The 21,838-nt window shown below is 49.4% G+C and overlaps 1 protein-coding gene across 15 annotated transcripts in view; it reads left to right on the top strand.

The window, feature by feature from the left end:
• Abcc9 (ATP binding cassette subfamily C member 9) overlaps positions 1 to 21,838 on the top strand; it is a 70,497-nt gene that overhangs the window by 24,710 nt on the left and 23,949 nt on the right. For 5 of the 15 annotated variants that reach the window (XR_011369723.1, XM_070011626.1, XM_070011623.1 and 2 more), the window contains exons 13-26: positions 344 to 486; positions 3,995 to 4,103; positions 6,230 to 6,331; positions 9,733 to 9,801; positions 10,338 to 10,410; positions 10,766 to 10,871; positions 13,150 to 13,188; positions 15,072 to 15,173; positions 16,274 to 16,358; positions 16,849 to 16,929; positions 17,057 to 17,194; positions 17,278 to 17,403; positions 20,069 to 20,165; positions 20,569 to 20,798. Coding sequence is in view for 14 of the 15 variants with exons in the window: in XM_070011626.1 (XP_069867727.1) it covers positions 344 to 486; positions 3,995 to 4,103; positions 6,230 to 6,331; positions 9,733 to 9,801; positions 10,338 to 10,410; positions 10,766 to 10,871; positions 13,150 to 13,188; positions 15,072 to 15,173; positions 16,274 to 16,358; positions 16,849 to 16,929; positions 17,057 to 17,194; positions 17,278 to 17,403; positions 20,069 to 20,165; positions 20,569 to 20,798 (1,500 nt within the window). In the remaining variant the exon portion in view is untranslated. The remainder of the gene's footprint in view (positions 1 to 343; positions 487 to 3,994; positions 4,104 to 6,229; positions 6,332 to 9,732; positions 9,802 to 10,337; positions 10,411 to 10,765; positions 10,872 to 13,149; positions 13,189 to 15,071; positions 15,174 to 16,273; positions 16,359 to 16,848; positions 16,930 to 17,056; positions 17,195 to 17,277; positions 17,404 to 20,068; positions 20,166 to 20,568; positions 20,799 to 21,838) is intronic. The other 10 variants (XM_070011635.1, XM_070011628.1, XM_070011636.1 and 7 more) reach the window with 5 other exon arrangements.

Below are 21,838 nucleotides of genomic sequence, written 5' to 3'. Positions count from 1 at the left end.
TCACTAACCCACGGTGACGTCACAAACACACTGTGACATCACCAACCCATTGTGACATCACCAATCCACTGTGATGTCACAAACCCATTGTGACATCACCAACCCACTGTGACATCACACTGCCACTGTGACGTCATGGAACATGATGATGTCACAAACCCACTGTGACCTTCCAAGCCCTACTAAGACCTCCTAGCCCCTTTGTGAACCACACCTGGCCTTGGGGACATGGCGACCCTGCTGCTCCCTCTGAGGGGTCTGGGGACATCGCGGCTGCTCTCTCTGAGGGCTCTGGGGACATCGCGGCCCTCTGCTCTCTCTGAGGGCTCTTCCTCTCGCCCAGACGTTCGTGACGCACGCGTACACCAGCGGCAACAACCTGCAGCCGGCCGAGGCCTTTGCCTCACTCTGCCTCTTCCACATCCTGGTGACCCCGCTCTTCCTGCTCTCCACCGTCGTCAGGTTCGCCGTGAAAGCCATTGTCAGGTAAGTCCCGGCCCAGCCAGGCTTCCTGGCTGAGCGATTCTAGAAACACCCGTGAGCTCCACCCCCCACCCCCGGGGAAGCTGGAGCAAGGGGAAAAGGCCCTGAGCCCCCGCCCCAGAGTTCTCATGCTCAACTTCTGCTGTGCTGGCTCCTGGGTACAAAATGGTTCTTCTGAAATAACCATGAAACCGGGCACCGGTGATCACGCCTGTCGTCCCAGCTGCTCAGGAGGCTGAGGCGTGAGGATCGCAGTGCGAGGCCAGCCCGGGCAGAAAAAGTCCATAAGACTCTCATCTCCAGGGAACCACCAGAAAACCAGAAGTGGCGCTGTGGCTCAAGCGGTAGCGCGCTCACCTGTAGCACAGAGAGACTCAGGGACAGCGCCCGGGCCCTGAGTTCAAATCCCAGGACCAGCAAAACAGCAACAGCAACAAAAATCACTACTGGTGATTGGAGACCTTAGGTAGACAAGCAGTGTATGGCATCTTGCCTCCGACTTTGACAATGAGACAATTCCCCCAAGTCCCCCCGTGTTTACAGGCTGAGAAAAAGCAGCATGTGTTGTTTGTTTGAGGCTCAGGCAACGGCTTACACCCACTAGCAAGTAGCTCAAAACCAGATGCCATTCAGATGAAGCCGGGCGCCAGTGGCTCACGCCTATCATCATGATTCAGGAGGTGGAGATCTGAGGATCGCAGTTCAAAGCCAGCCTAGGCAGGAGAGCTCGGGCGATTTTATCTCCCATGAACCAGGGGGGAAAAAAGTCAGGAGTGGAGGTGTGGCTCAAGTGGTAGAGCGCCAGCCTTGCGTGAAGAAAGCCATTCCTGAGGATCCAGGAGTTCAAGCCTCGGTCCTGGTACACACACACACACACACACACACACACACACACACACACACACACACACACACACACACACACACACACACACACACACACACACACACACACTCAGATGACTGTAAATTGTCCTCCTATGAATCAAGGTCTTTTCGCAGTTAGGTCGTTTGTCATCTTTGGGAGCTGCTGGGGGTTTGAAGAACTCGAATCCTCTAGCTCAGCCACCCCCAATTCCGCTGACATAGTGTCGTCCCTCTGTCGAGATTACAGGCGGTCCGTGGAAGCTCCTGCTTCCAAATAAGGCAGCGCTCTGGCCCGAGGGAGACACTTCAAACCGAGATCCGTGACCCGGCCTTGGCTATTTTGGGGTGTGTTTATTTTCATCTCTCTCCCTCCACACCCCCCAACCCCCCCGCATTTCACAGCTCTCTTCCTTTCATGGCTGCTGGGTGCAATCAGAATTCTGCCTCGGCAGCCGGGCTCGGGGAAATCCAGAAATCCTGCAGCGCCAAAAGCACTTCGACCGGCTGAGCTGGGGGAAAGCAAACAGTCAAAGCAATCCAAAGATGGTTGTGTTAAGTTTTTTTTGGGGGCTCCCTCACCCCCATTCATAGTTTGTAATCCCGCTGCCCTGAATTCTAGGATGCTTAAAAGGAGCTCATTCCCTGAGTGGTTCTGGATGAGCAACACCCCTGTTTTAGATTTAGGGATTTACTGGTTTGATCACGGGCCGATCTGTTTATAAAGGGAACAGTTCCCGAGTGCCAAAGCCACGGACCAAGTAGGATTGACTTCTAAAAGCTTATCTCTCTAAAATGAATGTTAGGGGTTGACTAGTGCACACTTCAGAGAAGGCAAATCTTTTATTCCATTTTATTGTGCCAGTCCTGGGGCTTGAACTCAGGGCCTGGGCGCTGTCCCTGAGCTCTTTCACTCAAAGTGAGCGCTCTACCACTTGAACCACAGCTCCACTCCCGGTTTTCTAGTGGTTCATTGGAGATCAGAGTCTCACAGACTTTCCTGCCCGGGCTGGCTTTGAACTGTGATCCTCAGATCTCAGCCTCCTGAGCAGCTGGGATGACAGGCGTGAGCCACGGTGCCCGGCTGCTCTCCATCATCTGTCTCTATCATCTGTCTATTGCTAACTCTATGTTCCATTTATATGCATGCATACATTTTTATCTGTATGATAGTCATGTTTATGTCTATATCATCTCCCTAAGTCAATATCCCATTAATATTTTTGTCTGCATCTATATCTATATATTATATATCTATATATTTATATATCTATTATATACTATATCTGATATATACTGTATATTATATACTCTATATCTTTATAGAGAGTATGTATTTACATATAGATATGTACTATATCTATGTAATTATATTGATATAATATGTATTATATACTATAGTATATACGATATATAGTATATATACTATACATACCATATATACACCATATAGCATATATGCTATATATACTATGTATACTATAGATATACCCTATACCATAGTATATATTATATAATACTTATATAGAAATGGTATATACTATTATTATGTAGATATAGTATATATATACAATATACTATAGATATAGTATGTTCTATACTATATAAAATATATAGTATACTATATATACTATATAGTATAGTATATATACTATATACTATATATACTATATATACTATATAGTATATACTGTATATACTGTATATATATAGTAAACTATACAGTATATATACTAGTATATACAGTATACATACTATATAGTATAGAACATGCTATATCTATATACTATATAGTATAGAACATACTATATAGTATAGTACATAGTATATACTATATAGTATATATACTACATAGTATATATATGGTATATACTATACAGTATATACTATAGTATACATACCTATATTGTATATAATTTTGTGTATATATTATATATTACATAGTATATATAGCATATACTATAGCACATATATAATAGGTATATATATTATATATCATATATAGTATATATTACATATTATACATTATATACCAATTATATATAGTATCTGTTATGCACCATACCGTGTTCTATATTGTATGAGATATCTATGGCATCTTATGTATTTATTATAGGATCTATGAGCTCTATAGTAGATCTGTCCTGTGTCAGCATCTTGTGCATGTGTCATTGTCACCATGCTGGCTGCCGGCTGCGTTTCGGGTTTGTCCTCACTCCACTGCCTTTAACGAGGAGTGGAAGGGAAGTGCAAGGCCAGAGCCCTGCACAGGACGGCTGCTGGCCACGGGCTGGCCACGGGCTGGCCATGGGGTGCTGGCCACAGGCTGGCCACGGGCTGGCCACGGGGTGCTGGCCACGGCTGCTGGCCACGGGGGGCTGGCCGTGGGGTGCTGGCCACGGGCTGGCCACGGGCTGGCCACGGGGTGCTGGCCGTGGGGTGCTGGCCGCGGGGTGCTGGCCGTGGGGTGCCCTGCTGTGGGTCTGCAGGGTGCTGCAGGCCTGGCCACGGGGGGCCTGCGGGCCTCCCCGCTCCCCGGCCCCGGCTGAGCGCGGGCGGGCGGGCTGGGCGGGCGGGCTGGTGTGTGATCCGAGCTGACCTGTGTGTGTGCGCACGTGTGTGCGCGTGTGCTGCTTGACCTCCGCAGTGTGCAGAAGCTGAGCGAGTTCCTGCTGAGCGACGAGATCAGCGGCCACAGCTGGAGAGCCGGGGAGGGCGCGCTGCCGTTTGAGTCCTGCAAGAAGCACACGGGCGTGGTGAGCGCTTGGCCCTGCGGGGGGTGCGGGGGCAGAGACGGGGTGCGGGGGGCAGAGACGGGGTGCGGGGGGCAGAGACGGGGGGCGGGCATCGGGCGGCCACTGGAAGAAAGCAGAAGCCTTGGAGTTTAAATCTCTAGGGAAGAGGATCGCCAGGCGTGTGCATGCACACCCTCACAGACAGACAGACAGACACACACTTGCACAAAGATCATCCAACCACGGGGCTGGGCTGTAGCTCAGTTGGCAAAGCCGTTGCCCAGCAGATCCAACATCATGGGTCCCATCTTCAGTACCCCCCCAACACAACAACAACAACAACAAACAGTTCAAAGCAATCGGAACTCAGGGTATTGGAGGTAGGAAGACAGGTGTTCGACCCCTTGAACCATACTCCCAGTCTTTTCTGCGTTTGTCCTTTGTCGGGCAGGGCCTTGTGCGTGAGCCCAGAGCTAGCCACAGCGCCTGCCCGCGCTCCCTGTGCATTTCATCTAGCTGAGATGGCACATACACACTACCATACCTGGCCCATTGGTTGAGATGGGGTCTCATGGACATGTCTATCCAGGTAGATCTCAACGCTCAGCCCTCCCAGGCTGTCCACAGGCTGCGGGGAGAGAGAGGTCAGAGGGCTGTGTGATTCAAGGAGCAATTATTTTGGGTGCGGGGCTGGACATAGAATCCAGGGTTCCATCCTGCTACGCACGTGCTGAGCTACACCCCCAAGCCCTGAGCATCTATGTTTGACACCCAGGTGATGAGAACTTCAAGTTCAGAGTGTAGCAATGAGGAAGAAGGCTCAAAGATATCTATATCTCTATCAATATCTCTATCGATATCTATACACACATATCGCATATGCACACGTACATGCGTGAGTATAAATGTGTGTATACATACACATTTGAATGTCGTTTTATATGTGTGTAAATATGTCTGTATATATTATGTGTGTATATAAATGTATGTGTGTATATGTATATGTATGTACGTGCATGTGTATATGTTTTATATATACATATAGGTGTGCATAGTTGTGTATACACAAACATGTATGTCCATGTCCACATATATGTGTATATATATATATATATATGCATTTATATATATATGTTTACAGAGAGAGATCCTATCCTAGTACATCGAGGATTGGTGTTGAACTCGGTGATTATGTAACACACACCACCTAAGAAGAGAAATGGTCACGACACAGTTAACTGTCCCAGTCATTGGACATCAAATGACATTAGAATGAAGGAGACTCCATGATATCAGAGTCTAGAGGGAGACGGGGAATGTCGCTGAAAGAAAAGTACTGAAGGGGGGCTGGGAAGGTGGCTCAGTGGTAGAGCGCTTGCCTTGCATGCCTGAGGCCCTGGGTTCGATTCCTCAGCACCACATAAGCAAAAAGAAAAAATCCGGAAGTGGCGCTGTGGCTCAAGTGGTAGAGCGCTAGCCTTGAGCTGAAGAGCTGAGGGACAGCGCCCAGGCCCAGAGTTCAGGCCCCACGACTGGACCCCCCCCCCAAAAAAGAAAAGTACTGAAGGAATTCTTTAAAAGTAACATCCACATTCTATGTGAAGTTAGAAAGATGATGATTTTCCCCCAAATGAGCCGTGTTATAAATTCCAGTTCACCTTTCATAGGACCATTGGGAAAACCCATACTTATTTTTTGTCAGTCATGAGGCTTGAACTCAGGGCCTGGGCGCTGTCCCTCAGCTCTTTCACTCAAGGCTGGTGCTCTACCACGTGAGCCACAGCTCCACTTAAGGTTTTCTGGTGGTTCATTGGAGACAAGAGTCTCACAGGCATTTCCTGCCTGGGCTGGCTTTGAACCTCGATCCTCAGATCTCAGCCTCCTGAGCAGCTAGGATCATGAGAGTGAGCCATGAGGATCTAGAACTTTCCATGCTGAGATAGAATTCACCCATCTCTCTCAAGACCAAAAAAAAAAAACCCAATAATTCCTCACCTTGTGTGTGTGACTTTTATCTGGCACATTCCTTCCTTCCCCCAGAAATTCCCCGGGATTTGAGTGAAGTAGTAATGTGAAGGTCAGTAAAACCTTCCTTTTTCCCCCGAATAGCTTCAACCTGTGTTTTTTCTTTTCCCATTGGAATGTAGCAACCGAAAACGATCAACAGGAAGCAGCCGGGAAGGTATCACCTGGACAGCTGTGAGTCGCGGCGCCTACGTTCAGTAGAAACGGAAGATGTTGCCATAAAGGTCATTTCATTTCCTGGATTCCTGTACCAATAGAGCACAGGCGGTACTGGTTTGGGGCCGGGCATCTGGTGAGGGTGTCCTCTGTCTGTGTCTGATGGCGGCTGTGGTTTGTAGTTAAAAACACGCTGCGGGGTGTATGATTTCTCAGTTCTGCTTCTCTGTGCTTCAGAAATAACCACGGGCTGTTTCCCTCTGCGTTTGTGTGAGATGCTACTGTGTCCTCTCAAACTCTTGCATGAACGGATTCATAGGCAAACACTGATATTACAGAGCTAAGAAATGAGAGTCGTGTGTGTGTGTGTGTGTGTGTGTGTGTGTGTGTGTGTGTGTGTGTGTGTGTGTGCCGGTCCTGGGGCTTGAACTCAGGGCCTGGGCGCTGTCCCTGAGCTCTTCAGCTCAAGGCTGGTGCTCTACCACTTGAACCACAGCGCCACTTCCAGTTTTCTGGTGGTTCCTGGGAGATCAGAGTCTCATGGACATTTCCTGCCCGGGCTGGCTTTGAACTGCGATCCTCAGATCTCAGCCTCCTGAGTAGCTGGGATGACAGGCGGGAGCCATCGGTGCTTGGTTTACAATCTACATCTTTTCAAGAGAAATGAATTAGTTAGTGATGGTTTGGGGATTTGGCCTTTGGGCTCTGGCGTGAAGCTGAAGTAGAACAGGCGACCTGTGCTACCTAACACTTATCCAGACCTAGCGCTGAAGGTACGGGACAAGGCCCAGGAAGACGGGGACCAATCAGCGTTGAGCAGGATGCAGCGCAGATCCAAGAGCAGGCCTGATCCTCTGTACCCTGGACCATCCGCATCCTGGAGACTCAGCTGTTCAGAAACCTACTTATTGTAGCTACCCTGAGAGAGAGAGAGAGAGGAGGGAGGGAGAGAAAGAAAGGGAGGGAGGGAAAAGACATGTCTGCATCTGCCACTGCAGCAAGCTTACCCTTGCAGGGAGTCAGTGAATGCTCTTGTTGCTTGACCGTTACTTTGAGATGAGACTTTGGAGCAATGGCTCTGTCTCTTTGAGTCATTGTTCATCACCCGAGGTGGCCATAAAACTTCAGTGTAGATGCTCTGAGGGTGGGGGGAAGCGAGGCCAGAGAGTTCCAGGGAGACACGCTCATGATTCTTCACTTTGGTATCCGCTGGAGTGCTTTAAACATGTAACCATGAGCCCGGCTCTGCGGCTCCCGCCTGGCATCCCAGCGACTCAGGAGGCTCAGATGTTGAGGATCGCGGTTCAAAGCCAGCCCTGGCAGGTGGGTCTTTGAGACTCTGATCTCCCACGAGCCACCAGAAAACCTGAAGCGGCGCTGTGGCTCAAGCGGTGGAGCGCCAGCCTTGAGCGAAAGAGCTCAGGGACAGCGCCCAGGCCCCGAGTTCAAGTCCCACAACGGACCAAGACAAACAAATAAAAACCACCACCACCACGTTTTAGAAAACAACCAGGAAGACATAGTACAACCTCCCGATTTGGTGCTAGGTCGGAAAAGAAGAAGGGACGGTTTCCACCGAGCATCGAATGCCCACCCATGAGCGGTGGGATTGGTGCTTTACCATCGATGATATCACCTAAGTAAGGCCGTGGGCCATCTTCATTTGTGCAGAGTTAGCCTACGGCATGCATGCTAGGATAAAATTATGATTGCACAGCTAGTAGACAGTAGACAATCCCCAACAAGAGTCTAAGCACCAGAGAGAGACAGAGAGAGAGAAAACGTGATTCAGAGCAGCCGCAGTTCAGAGAGGAAGCCATTGATGTCTGTGAAAAGCTTCTAGAAGAGAGACGCTTCTTAGTGACGTTTGGGGACAGTATCGCGCATGTCAACGCATACATGTCTGGGCAAGAGGACTTCAGGGGGACACCAGCAAACAGTCAGGAGACGGCGAGATCAACGTGTTTCCGGGACAGAAAGGGCAGGGCCGTGGTTTAAGCTGCTGGAGTTAAGTGACAGGTGACAGGTAGGAAGCGTATGGGGGGGGGGGGAGACCACTTTCCCTCATGGAGAATGGAGGCCTGGAGTGGTTGGAATGTCGGCAGGTTTGGAATTGGGTCAGGCTGGATTCAGGAAGGGGGTAGACAGGCATTGGTGGCCAGTGAAGAGCTGCTGTATTTCTGGCAGTGGTATCAAGTGTTTGGTCTTGTGTGTGTGTGTGTGTCCAGTGCTGGGGCTTGAACTCAGGGCCTGGGTGCCGTCCCTGAGATTCCTTTTTGCTCAAGGCTACAGCAATCTACCACTTGGAGCCAACAGTTCCACTTTGGTGGTTCATGGGAGAGAAGAATCTCACGGACTTTGCTGTCTGTCCCGGGCTGGTTTTGAACTGTGATCCTCAGATCTCAGCCTCCTGAGTAGCTGGGATGACAGGATTGAAGAATCCGGGTAAAGACGGCAGGAGTGTGTGGTTTATGACAGGCCGCTAGCTAATGGGGTGCTCAGGGGCAAATGAGGGGCTACTTGGTTCAGGTGTCCATGGCTTGTGAATCGATCAGATGAATACTTGAGACTCTGAGCAGGGGATCGGTCCCTGTCTAGCCACGGTAAGCCAAGAACTTGACTCTCTGACATATTCTAGAATAAGATCTCTAGGACTCCGTTGATCGATCATTGAGACGGTGCCTGTCTCCTGTGATCCCAGCTACTCAGGAGGCTGAGATCTGAGGATCGAGGTTCAAAGCCAGCCCAGGTAGGAAAAGTCCATGAGACTTTTTTTTTTTTGCAAGTCCTGGGACTTGAACTCAGGGCCTAGGTGCTGTCCCTGACCTTTGCTCAAGGCTAGAAAGTTCTAGCTACAGTGACACTCCCAACCTTTTCTGAATAGTTTATTGGAGCTGAAAGTCTCATAGACTCTTCTGCCCAGGCTGGCTTTGAACTGTGATCATCTTAGCTCAGCCCCCTGAGTAGCTGGGATGACAGGCGTGAGCCACCAGTGCCTGGCTTTCCGTGAGACTCTTATCTCCAGCGAACTACCAAATAGTCAAAAGTAGAGCTGTAGAACACTAGTAGCCGTGTGCAAAAAAAAAAATCTCAGGGACAGAGCCCAGGCCCTGAGTTTAAGCCCCAGGACCTGCACACACACAAAGAAAAATACTGAATTACTTGTGACCCGTGTGTGTGTGTGTGTGTGTGTGTGTGTGTATGTGTGTGTTTGCTGTAAGTAGAGCTTGAACTCAAGACCTCACACCCTTGCTTGGCTTTTTCATGCAAGACGGGTGCTCTGCTACTTGAGCCACAGCTCTACGTCCAGCTTTTTGCTGATGAACTGGAGATACGAGTCTCTCAGATTTCTCTGCCCGGGGCTGGCCTCAAACTGTGATGCTCAGATCTCAGCCTCCTGAGTAGCTGGGATGACAGGCGGGAGCCACCGGCGCCCGGCCCTGGTGATGCGTGTTGATATTTAAAACAGGTATTGCTTCATGTGTCTGTGTTTATTTTCTGCTCACCTGGACTCCTTCCGACATTACCAAACGTGGTGGTAAGTCGACTCCATTCCAGAAATTCATTCATTACGGGGCCTCCCTCAGCTGTTAAAAGTCATCTTGATGATTTCTGGTAGATTCTGTTGTTCCCTTGGCCTTGTCTAGTAAGGGAGACAAAGAAGGAAGGTAGGGATTTCTTTGGAAAATGTTTATGATGGTTCTGTCGTTTTCCAAGAAGCAACACTTCCTTGGGTAAGGGATCCAGGAGTTCAAAGGACTTTTCTACACCTCTTGCCACCAATCAGAAAACCCCTGCACGTGCGTTATTTGCTGTGTGTCACTGAGGCCATAAAGCAGCTGTGACATGGAATTTATCTGGGGCTGGGCAGGTGGCTCAGTGGTAGAGTGCTCGCCTAGCAATGCAGGAAGCCCTGGGTTCGATTCCTCAGTGCCACAGACACAGAAAAAGCTGGAAGTGGCGCTGTGGCTCAAGTGGTAGAGCACCAGCCTTGAGCCAAAGAAGCTCAGAGACAGTTAGAGAGAGAGGAGAGAGCGATATCTCGTTTTTCACTTTGGCATTCTTATTTTCCAGGTCACCAATGGGTTTTTCTCCTGGGGTAGCAGTATCCCTACATTATCCAACATAGACATTCGAATTCCAACCGGTAAGAGTGGCTTAAATGGCGGGGGTTTTTTTGAGGGGGGGAGAGGGAATTGTTAATTATTTTTTTGTTGGTTGTGGGACTTGAACTCTGGGCCTGGGCGCTGTCCCTCAGCTCTTCAGCTCAAGGCTGGCGCTCTACCGCTTGAGCCACAGCACCACTTCTGGCTTTTTGCTGGTGTATTGGAGATAAGAGTCTCGTGGATTTTTTCTGCCTGGAGTTGGCTTCAAACTGTGATCCTCAGATCTCAGCCTCCCGAGTCACAAGCCAACCAGCAACCTGGGTTGAAGTGCATTCTCCTTTGATTTTTCTAGAAACTTCTTTCTCAACGTGTGGTTGCCCTGTTTTGTTTCCGTAGGTCAGCTCACGATGATCGTAGGCCAGGTCGGCTGTGGGAAGTCCTCTCTTCTTCTAGCCATTCTCGGGGAGATGCAGACTTTGGAGGGTAGAGTTCAGTGGAATAAGTAAGTATATTTGCATTTCATTGGTCAGATGCTCTGCTGTGCATCTGATGGTCTTCCAAAGGAAGGAATAAATCAGCACAGACGTCAAAAAGTGAAGGGAAGTCTTAAATGCCGTGCATGAAAATGATCAAACAATTCATGGATGGGCGTTTGTGGTAACCTCAACGAAGATGCGTGAAGTAAGATGAGATGTGAATGAGTAAATGGGTCATAAATGTCTTTGAGAAAATTAATGGTATTTCATAGAGAGTAAACCTATTATTAACTTCTTTTAGCTCGAGAGCTAGCAGTATTTGTAAGGCTCAAGTGCAGAATGTTGGTGGATAGACGAGGAAATATGGAGCAATCGATGGGGAAATCCTTACCATGTTTCTCTTCCCACTTGAAGGAAGGAGACACTGGAAGAATCTAGAAGCATAGGCCAGCGTAGTAGGCTGTTTAATCGGAAGGGGGTGAAATAGGAAATCCTCTCGTGTGATGCTCTTTCTAAATATCAGGGTTGTGGTGTGTGAATTTTTAAAGCGAACTGTAGTAATGACAACATCATCATAATAACAAATCGAGTCAGAAAGAGGAAGGGGAACTCATCTGTATTCACCCAGTACATGCCGATCGTGTTCATAAGACATCAGATTAATGTCTTGCCTCCCCAGGACATCGTTGGCCATGTGTGGAGACATACTTGGTGGTAAAACCAAAGAGCTGGTTATTAGAAACCTGAGGAATCACCTCCCAGCATGCACTTTGGCCTAAATCTTGGTTTTGCCCACGTTGGAGAGCCTGGCTCAACAATTTCCAATTTTATCCCCACGGCCAGTAATTCTATCTGCTGTTCCAGGCATCTCTCAGGATGTGAGCCAAGACTTATTTATAGAGAGAGGTCAATGGCGGCCCATTTTGTTTTATTCTGTTTTACTTTGTGTGGGTCGTGGGGCTTGAACTCAGGGCCTGGGTGCGGTCCCTGAGCTGTTTTTGCTCAAGGCTGGTGCTCTCCCACTCTGAACCACAGCTCCACTTGCGGTTTTCTAGGGGTTCGTTGGAGATGAGAGTCTCACAGACTTAACTCCCTGGGCCGGCTTTGAACCGCGATCCTCAGGTCTCAGCCTCCCGCGTAGCTGGGATGACAGGCGGGAGCCACTAAGCCCAGCAATCTTTCATAGTCTCACCAGCGTGATCCCATGAGCAGTGGACATTTTCACCTGCATGGCCAAGCTATGAACGACACCATCCATTTCCCCTGCTCCTCCTCCTCAATCTCAGAGACGCCAGAACACGATTGAAGTCACCTGCTGGCATTTCAATCCTAACGAATACTAGAGAGCAAAGGCCAGGGCCCCCCACCCCCCACATCTTACATAAAGCCTCCCAGGGCAAAGGGAATATATTTCCCCTTGGGTGCCAGTTAGATCTACATTAGAAGCGTTTAGGAGTCTTGCGCTTAGATAGACAATATATCATATTATATCGTGGTATATCTTATATGTATTATATATTATACTATATGCTACTATAGGTTATTATATATACAATATGATGGTATAGACTGTTATAAACGGTATGTAAAATGACATATAATTATATATTTATATAATTTACATATTATGGTTACTCTATAAACAGGTCTACGTGCAAATATAGCTATATGGATATATACTCCATAAATATTGATTTACTATCTAAACATATATTGAATTTAGTTTATGTTGCCGTGGCTAAATGAACTTCCAGGGTGGCTGGGGTCCAATGTGAATTCGCAACACCAGAATCAATCAGTGAAACCAACCATTGATCTTCCCACCAGCAATAACCCCATCATGTAGGAAATAACCAGATGCAGCGAGGGAGTCTGATTTCTGGGGACACTTAGAACCACCCGAAGAACCCCACAGATCCACCCAAATACCTCATGGGACTCTGACGGCGGTGGTTGGATTTATTCCTGGAGTCTGCCTTTCTTCCAGGCTTGGTGGGGACCTAGAGATGTCTTATAGACACCCCCAAATACTTCTTCCCAGGGTAGCCAAGTAGCCATGTAAGCAGACACAGGGCAAATGGTGAAGACAAGGAGGGATTGGAAATACAGGGAAGGGAGACAACCGTCACGTACAAAGGTCTGGCTCCGTCTTCTTTGTGAGTCGTTGGAGCCATTAGCACCTGCCCATTTGCGTATTCGTTCATGCGTATTGTTGATGTGTTCATCTCTCGCCTCGTAACATACACCTTTCCTTCTACATTTATTGCTTCATCATTAATGAATGCTGTTTGCCCATACTTGCAGTGTAAATGAATCTGAGTCTTCTCTTGAAGGAAACAGAAGGTATTATTATTACTATTATTATTCCTTATCATTTCGTCTTAACTTGACTTTAATAAGAATAACCCCCTTTTTCCTTCATCTTTAATCCCTGATTCGCCAGCCATCCTGTGCATCCCTGTGTATAGTTGCTTATTAAAACGTCTTGGCCAGTTACTCACAAGCCGCCGTGATTCTCCAACCTTGGCAGTCTGCCAACAGGATTCATTTTCCAAATGAAATGGCTCATCAGGTCCATTTCATTAACATTAAAATAATAATCTTCTCCACGAGTCGTGTCCGTGAGACTCTGAGCTCCCAGGAACCACCAGCAAACCAGACATGGCGCTGTGGCTCACGTGGTAGAGCGCCAGCCTTGAGTGAAGGAGCTCAGGGACAGCGCCCAGGCCCTGAGTTCGAGCCCCACGACCGACCAAGAAAAAAGAAGCCACCAAAAACTCTTGTGAATCCAAAGGTTGAAGGAGGCGGACAAATCAAAGTTTGGGTTTCACCGCTTCTTTGTGTGCAGACTTATTCGTAATTTATCTTAAAGCGTACCAGGGAGTGGATGGACATTCTCTTGTCTTCCCCAGAGCCTCTGAACCAGAGAATGTTTCCAGAAGATTCCTGAGCATTTCTAATGTTTCCTTTAACCATCATCCTCTCGGTTAACGGTCATCCTAGATCACTAACGGATCCCGGAATTCTGACTTTGACCCTGACCTGTCCCTTCCCCTCCCCTCCCCAAACCCCAGGCTCATCATCTTCTTCCTCTCCTACACCCCTACATGTTCCTAATTCTTGCAAATTAAACTCCCAGCTCCCCTCCCCCCCCCAAAGAAAAAGAAGGGGAGGAGGGATGGGGAAGACATTATTCTTATGGTCTTGGAATATTAAACGATTTCGCTATGATTTCCAAAATGGAGCTCAAATGTATAATTTCCCGGTGGAGTCGGACTCTTCTCAAGATGCCTTTTAAAAAATGTTTATTATTATTATTATTATTATTATTATTATTGGTGTGTGGGCTAGTTTAAGTCCTCCGTGGTGCTCACGGCTGGCGCTCTACTTCGTTGACCAAGCCTCCAGTCCAGCTTTTTGCTGGTTAACCGGAGATGGTGTCCAGTCTCTTATTCTTTGTTTTGAAATATTTCTATGGCTAGGTTACCTATATGTGTTTTGCACATTGATCATTTGAAATGTGTTAACGAAGCCACAGACGCAGGCTATAAATACAGCATCCATTCAAAGGTTTATGAACAATATCAACAGTTCATTAAAGTAGGTTTTTTATTTAATTTTTGTTTTGTGCTGGCTTTGAACTCAGAGCCTGGGCGCTGTCCCTGAACTTTTTTGCTTGGGGCTAGCGCTCTACCACTTGAGCCACAGCTCCACTTCCAGCTTTTGGGTGGTTCCTTGGAGATCAGAGTCACATAGACTTTCCTGGCCAGCCTGGCTTTGAACCTCGATCCTCAGATCTCAGCTGGGATGACAGGCGGGAGCCACCAGTGCTGGGCTTTAAAGTGCTTTGTAATATAGGACAAAATACCTGGCTTCTCGAGAGAATGAATTATGAGTCGGCTTTTAAATTATTTTAGTTTCTTTTCTCATTTTGGAAAAGAAAATTTCAATGAGTGGTTTAAACCTAGAAGCACTTCATCAGGATAACAGAATCCAACTTTTCTAGGACATGTTGGTGTAATTCCAACCTCTTTCATTTAGGAAGCCTCAATATTGAGTCATTTCTGAATCGAGCTGATCGCTCTTAAACTTTTCTCTTTTCGAAGTTTTCCCACTTCTGTGTCTGAGATACCTCGCCAACCTTTCTTTTTCCTTAATTGTAGTAAATCGCACACACAGACCACAAGACCTTTGCATAACTCCAGTGTTTCCTTTTCCCTTCCCAGCAGGAGCAGGTATTCTGTGGCTTACGCCGCTCAAAAGCCTTGGTTATTAAATGCCACCGTGGAAGAAAACATTACCTTTGGGAGCCCTTTCAACAGACAGAGGTAAATTCCCTACCCCTCTTCTTTTTTTTTTTTTTTTTGGTGCCAGTCTTAGGACTTGAACTCAAAGCCTGGGCTGGCTTCGAACCGTGATCCTCAGATCTCAGCCTCCTGAGTCGCTGGGATGACAGGCGTCCATTTAATCCTTGGTTTCCGCCTGAGATTTCCTCCTCTCTCTCTGCACTCTGTTTCCATCCTGCCGAATCAAGGCCTCTGAGTCAGCTTGTGTGTGTGCGTGTGTGAGTGTGCATGGGCGTGTGTGTGTGCATATGTATAAGGAGGGAGGGAGAGAAGGGGAGCTTGAGAGAGAAACTGAGGCAGACAAAGAAAGAAAGAATGAGACAAAGGAGAGAGAAATGAAGATGGAGAAACAGAGAGAGATAAAGACAGAGAGGAGGTAGAGACACAGACACAAAGGCAGAGAGCGAGAGAGACAGACAGACAGACAGAGACAGAGACAGAGAGAAGAACACACAGGGACAGAGATAATGGTAGAGACAGAGATAGAGAGAAAGAAACAGAGACAGAAAGTAGAACAGAAAAGAGAGAGAAACAGATGGAAAGATACAGAGACAGAGGAACACAGGGAGAGAGAAAGAGAGAAACAGAGAGAGATAGACAGACACAGAGAGATAGAGACAGACAGACACAAAGGTAGAAAGAGACAGACAGAAAGAGGAACAGAGACAGAGAGACAAAGAGAGGCAGAGATGGAGAGAGAGAGAAATAGAAAGAGACTATGAGAGAAAGATTCTGAGAGCCGGGCGCCGGTGGCTCCCGCCTGCCATCCCAGCGACTCAGGGAGGCTGAGATCAGAGGATCGAGGTTCAAGGCCAGCCTGGGCAGGAAAACAAATCTGTGAGACTGCTCTCCAACGAACCACCTCCCCAAAGCCTGACGTCGTGGGGCTCGAGTGGTAAAGCGCCAGCCTTGAACGCACACACACACACACACACACACACACACACACACACACACACACACACAGGCCCTGAGTTCAAGACCCGGGACCGGTAGATTAAAAAAAAAACCACAAAGACCAAAACCCCAGGGAACCCCAAATACCTCGCCATGTTTGTGTGTGTGTGTGTGTTTGCCCGAAGGTACAAAGCGGTCACCGACGCCTGCTCTCTTCAGCCGGATATCGATCTGTTACCGTTTGGTGATCAGACTGAAATCGGAGAGAGGGTGAGCGAGATGGATGATGGCACACAGCAATCGCGCAAACCCCATGAAATGACCTCGTGGTTTGCCTGCAAAGCCCGCGGGCCTCCTGACGGCGGGCGGCTCGGGAAGGGTACCAGTGTAGGGCGGGCCTGCTCCTGGAGCCATTAAACTTGCTGGTTCTGGGACTTGAACTCAGGGCCTGGGCGCTGTCCCTGAGCTCTTTTGCTCCAAGCTGGCGCTCTACCACTTGAACCACAGCGCCACTTCTGGTTTTCTGGTGGTTCCTTGGCGATCAGAGTCTCATGGATTTTCCTGCCCAGGCTGGCTTCGAACTGGTGATCTTTCAGATCTCAGCCTCCTGGGTAGCTGGGATGACAGGCGGGAGCCCCTCAGTTCTCTTCCAACTATTGCCACCGTTTAATCAATCAACGACAAGTCGTGGGAGCATTCTTTCGTTGAGGTCACGAATGGGGAGCAACGTGGAGGGGTCTTCTCGATGTTTCTCTCCCAGGGGATCAACCTGAGCGGGGGTCAAAGGCAGCGGATCTGCGTGGCGAGAGCTCTCTATCAAAACACCAACATCGTGTTCTTGGTGAGACGGTTGGCTTCCCCGCTGTGCTTTTCCTTGGGTGTCTCTGTTGCGTTCATCCGGGGCTCTTGGAGGAGTGGAATAGTATACAGGAGGGAACACGGACAGGGTGGTTTTACTCTGACCGCAGGATGACCCGTTCTCGGCCCTGGATATCCACCTGAGCGACCACCTGATGCAGGAAGGGATCCTGAAGTTTCTCCAAGATGACAAGCGGACCCTGGTGCTGGTGACGCACAAGCTGCAGTATCTGACGCATGCGGACTGGGTGAGGCTCGGGCTGCGTGGTCCCTGCAGGCGCACTGCTCTGGGCATGACCTTCCCGATGACCTTCACCCCCCCCCCCCGCAGATCATCGCCATGAAGGACGGCAGCGTGCTGCGGGAGGGGACGCTGAAGGACATCCAGACCAAAGATGTAGAGCTGTATGAGCACTGGAAAACGCTCATGAACCGCCAGGATCAGGAGCTGGAGAAGGTGGGCGCGAGGCTCGGGGCGAGAGGCCCCGGGTTCGAGTCCTCGGCACCCCACAGGCAGAAAAAAGCCGGGAGGGGCGCCGTGGTTCAAGCGGTAGAGCGCCGGCCATGAGTGAAAGGGCTCAGGGACGGCGTGTGTGATCTGTGATGGCGTCTGGTCGTGAGTGCTGCAGACACGCGTGTGTGCACAGGTGTTAGCTATAAACCACGATCGGGCGTGAGCTCGGCCATAATTGCCTCAAGTCTGCATCTGGAAGGGGGTAAGGATGTGAATGCACACACGTGTGATAAGGATGTGAATGCACACGCGTGTGATAAGGATGTGAATGCACACGCGCGTGCTCAGCGGCAGGATTTGGTTTCAGCTAGTTTTGACCTTTCTCTCCTTCCTCCTTCCCTCCTTCTCTCTCTCCTCCCTTCCTCTCCTTTCTCCTTCCCTCCTTTTCTCTCTCTTCCCTCCCTCTTTCCCTCCCTCTTCTCTCCCTCCTTTCTCCTCTCTTCTCTCCTCCTCTCCTCTCCCCCCCTCTCCTCCCTTTCTCTCCTTTCTCCTTCCCTCCTTCTCTCTCTCCTCCCTCCCTCTTTCCCTCTCCCTCTCTTCTCTCCCTCTCTTTCTCCTCTCCCTCCCTTCATTTTTCCCTCCCTCCCTCTCCCTCTCCCTCCCTCTCTCTTCTTCCTCCTTCCCTCCTTTTCTCTCTCCCTCCCTCCCTCCCTGTCCCTCTCTTCTCTCCCTCCTTCTCCTCTCCCCCTCTCTCTGCTTCCTTCCTCTCCTTCCTCCTTCCCTCCTTTTCTCTCTCCTCCCTCCTTCCCTCTCTCCCTCTCTCTCCTCTCCCCCTCTCTCTCCTTCCTTTCTCTCCTTTCTCCTTCTCTCCTTTTCTCTCTCCTTCTCCCTCCCTCCTTCTCTCTCTGTCCCTCCCTCTCCTCTCCCTCTCTCTCTCCTCCCTTCCTCTCCTTTCTCCTTCCCTCCTTTTCTCTCTCCTCCCTCCCTCTTCCCCTCTCCCTCTCTCTTCTCTCCCTCTCCCTCTTCTCTCCCTCCCTCCCTCTCTCCCTCTCTCTTCTCTCCCCCTCTCTCTCCTTCCTTTCTCTCCTTTCTCCTTTCTCCTTTTCTCTCTCCTTCTCCCTCCCTCCCTCCCTCTCTCCCTCCCTCTCTCCCTCTTCCTCTCCCTCTTCTTCTCTCCCTCCCTCCCTCTCTCCCTCTCTCTTCTCTCCCCCTCTCTCTCCTCCCTTTCTCTCCTTTCTTCTTCTCTCCTTCTCTCTCCCTCCCTCTCTTCCCCCCCTTCTTCTCCCTGTCTCTCAAGAAAGAGCTAGAAAAGGCGGGCGTTTGGCTCTGAGAGTCCGGCCAGTGCTGTAGAATTCTCGCAATGGTTTCTTTCGCCTTTGAAAGTGTTCGACGCCCAGCTGGATAGTGTAGAGTTTTCCTCCCCAGAGTCTAACCTAATAGTATCATTACCTGTCATCCATGAACAAGCTGCGTTAGCCTGTGATACTGTGTGTGTGTGTGTGTGTGTGTGCGCGCGCTGGGATTTGAACTCAGGGCCAACATGCTCTTGATTGGCTGGTGCTTGACCCCTTGAACCACCACACCTCCAGTTTGGGCTTTGTTGGTGGTGAACTGGGGGTAAGACTCCCTTGGGTTTGTCTTCTTGGGCTGGCTGTAGCTCGCGCTGCTCAGAGCTCAGCCTCCTGAGTTGTTCGGATTACAGGCGTGAGCCACCAGACTTGTATTTGACCAACAACTGGCTTCTCTATAATTCTATTAAGCAAACGTAATGGAAGAGGATGGCGGGTCCCGGACCCCTGTCCCCTGAGCAACCCTGACCTGGATTAGTAAATATTTGTTGGATAAATGAAACGGTGTTTACTTCATCCTCAACCCAAACCCAAACCTCAACACAACGTCAGACATTGAACCTGCCCGGGGCTTACTGCGAGCATTTATACTTCAGAAAGTTGGCTCTAATAAGATTTCTTTCTACCTTTTTTTGGTGTGCTGGTCCTGGGGCTTGAACTCAGGGCCTGGGCGCTGTCCCTGAGCTGCTTTTACTCGAGGCTGGTGCTCAACCACTGGAGCCACAGCGCCACTTCTGGCTTTCTTTTGGTGGATCATTGGAGATCAGAGTCTCATGGACTTTCCTGCCCCGGGCTGGATTCGAACCATGATCCTCAGCTCTCAGCCTCTTGAGTTAGCTGTGATGACCGGCGTGAGCCGCCATATGCATTTTTAAAGGAAGGTATTTACAAACATGGTAGAGGAATCAGACCTCCTGAACGGAGCGAAAAATAGCCATAAAACAAGCAGGGATAGAAGTCTCCAGGGCGGGCTCTGTCCCCCCTGTGAAATTCCCTCTGGACCTAAGGCACTTCTGGGACTCCAACTCCTGGGACTCCAATTCTGGGTCTCCAATTCTGGGTCTCCGTACTGAGTGACAGCCCTGAAGGCTGACAGGAAACAATCTATGTAAGCCAGGGACGGACGGGTGGCTCCCGCCTGTCATCTCAGCTACTCAGGAGGCTGAGATGTGAGGATCGCGGTTGGAGGCCGATAGGAAAGTGCGTGAGGCTTTGATCTCCAAGGAGCCCCCCGGAAACCAGAAGTGGCTCCCAGGGGTCTGTAGAAGTCATCCGTGGGGAGATCAGGTCCTTGCTTGACGGACATCTTTCCACTGCAGGACATGGAGGCTGACCAGACCACGCTGGAGAGGAAATCTCTACGCAGGGCCATGTATTCAAGAGAGGGCAAGGCTCAGATGGAGGACGAGGATGAAGGTAAATCTCTCTCTCTCTCTTTGTTTGGTCAAGTCCTGGGACTTGAACTCAGGGCCTGGGCGCTGTCCCTGAGCTCTTCAGCTCAAGGCTGGTGCTCTACCACGTGAGCCACAGCACCACTTCCAGTTTTCTGGTGGTTCATGGGAGATCAGAGTCTCACGGACTTTCCTGTCCAGGCTGGCTTTGAACCGCGATCCTCATAGCTGGGATTACAGGCGTGAGTAGCTTGGCACTGGCCTTCAACTGACTTTTTTTTTTTTCCTTCTGTTCACCTCCCAAGAGTCTGGGATTACAAGAAGGAGTCACTGTGCTCGGCTTGTGAAGCTTTATACGCGTGTGTGATCATAAGAACTCTATTTCTGGTGTCCCCCCGAAGGCTGACCTCCCCTCTCTGTGTCTGTAGAGGAAGAAGAGGAGGAGGAGGAAGATGACAACATGTCCACGGTCATGCGATGCAGGACCAAGATGCCCTGGAGGACCTGCTGGTGGTACCTGACTTCCGGGGGCTTCTTCCTCCTCTGCCTTATGATCTTCTCGAAGCTGCTGAAGCATTCTGTGATCGTGGCCATCGACTACTGGCTGGCCACCTGGACGTCCAAATACAGCATCGCCAACACCGGCAAAGCCGACCAGGTACGGGCGGCCCCGCACGGCCCGAAAGACGAAGAGGAGCCGAACGAGACCAGCCACGAGGCGCGATCTCGGCTTAGACAGCAGTCGCTCTGGGAGGGGGCGGGGCCACCAGCAACTCCCAGGGGAGCAACCAACACACCACCAACTGTCCTGGTGTCCACGTAGCAGCTACGGCTCCCGTCTGTCATCCCAGCTGCTCAGGAGGCTGAGAGCTGAGGATCGCGGTTCAAGGCCAGCCAGGGCGGGAAAGTCCCTGAGACTCTGATCTCCAAGGAACCACCAGAAAAGCAGAAGTGGCGCTGTGGCTCAAGTGGTAGAGCGCCAGCCTTGAGTGATGAGTGAAAGAGCTCAGGGACAGCGCCCAGGCCCTGAGTTCAAGCCTTACACACACACACACACACACACACACACACACACACACACACACACACACACACACACACACACACGGAGATCTATCATGTTTAGCTGTTTAGCTCATCAGGAGAAACATTTAAGGAGAATGTGTGGATTTGAATTCAAGGGGGTTCTATTCCCATGTGGGACACACACGTGACTTATGTGCATCATGTAAGAGTCACACGCATGTATATGCAGACATGCGAGTACACACATACATGCACACATGTACACATAGACATATGTCTATATACATGCATCTATATACACATATATACACGCGTCCATACATACCTGCATACATGCACACACATAGGCATAAATATACACGCATGTACACACATACACATACATAAACACATATACACATAGACATGTGCACACACATAAACACGCACATATGTACATATTCACAATCCACATATATACATGCATTTGTATGCACACACACATATGTACACATGCATACACACCCATACACAATATACATGCATGCACACACATATACATACATACCTGTGTACACATATACACATGTGTGCAATGCACAGGTATGTATAAATGCATGCACACTACACACCTACACACCACGCCTACACACCTATATGCACACACACACACACACACACACATCTAGGACT

This window comes from Dipodomys merriami, unplaced genomic scaffold, assembly GCF_024711535.1.
Source record: "Dipodomys merriami isolate MVZ:Mamm:240054 unplaced genomic scaffold, mDipMer1.0.p SCAF_84, whole genome shotgun sequence".
In the NCBI taxonomy this organism is placed as follows: Eukaryota; Metazoa; Chordata; class Mammalia; order Rodentia; family Heteromyidae; genus Dipodomys; species Dipodomys merriami.
Note: the sequence above shows the minus strand (reverse complement) of the source record. Positions and strands in the feature narration are given on the sequence as shown.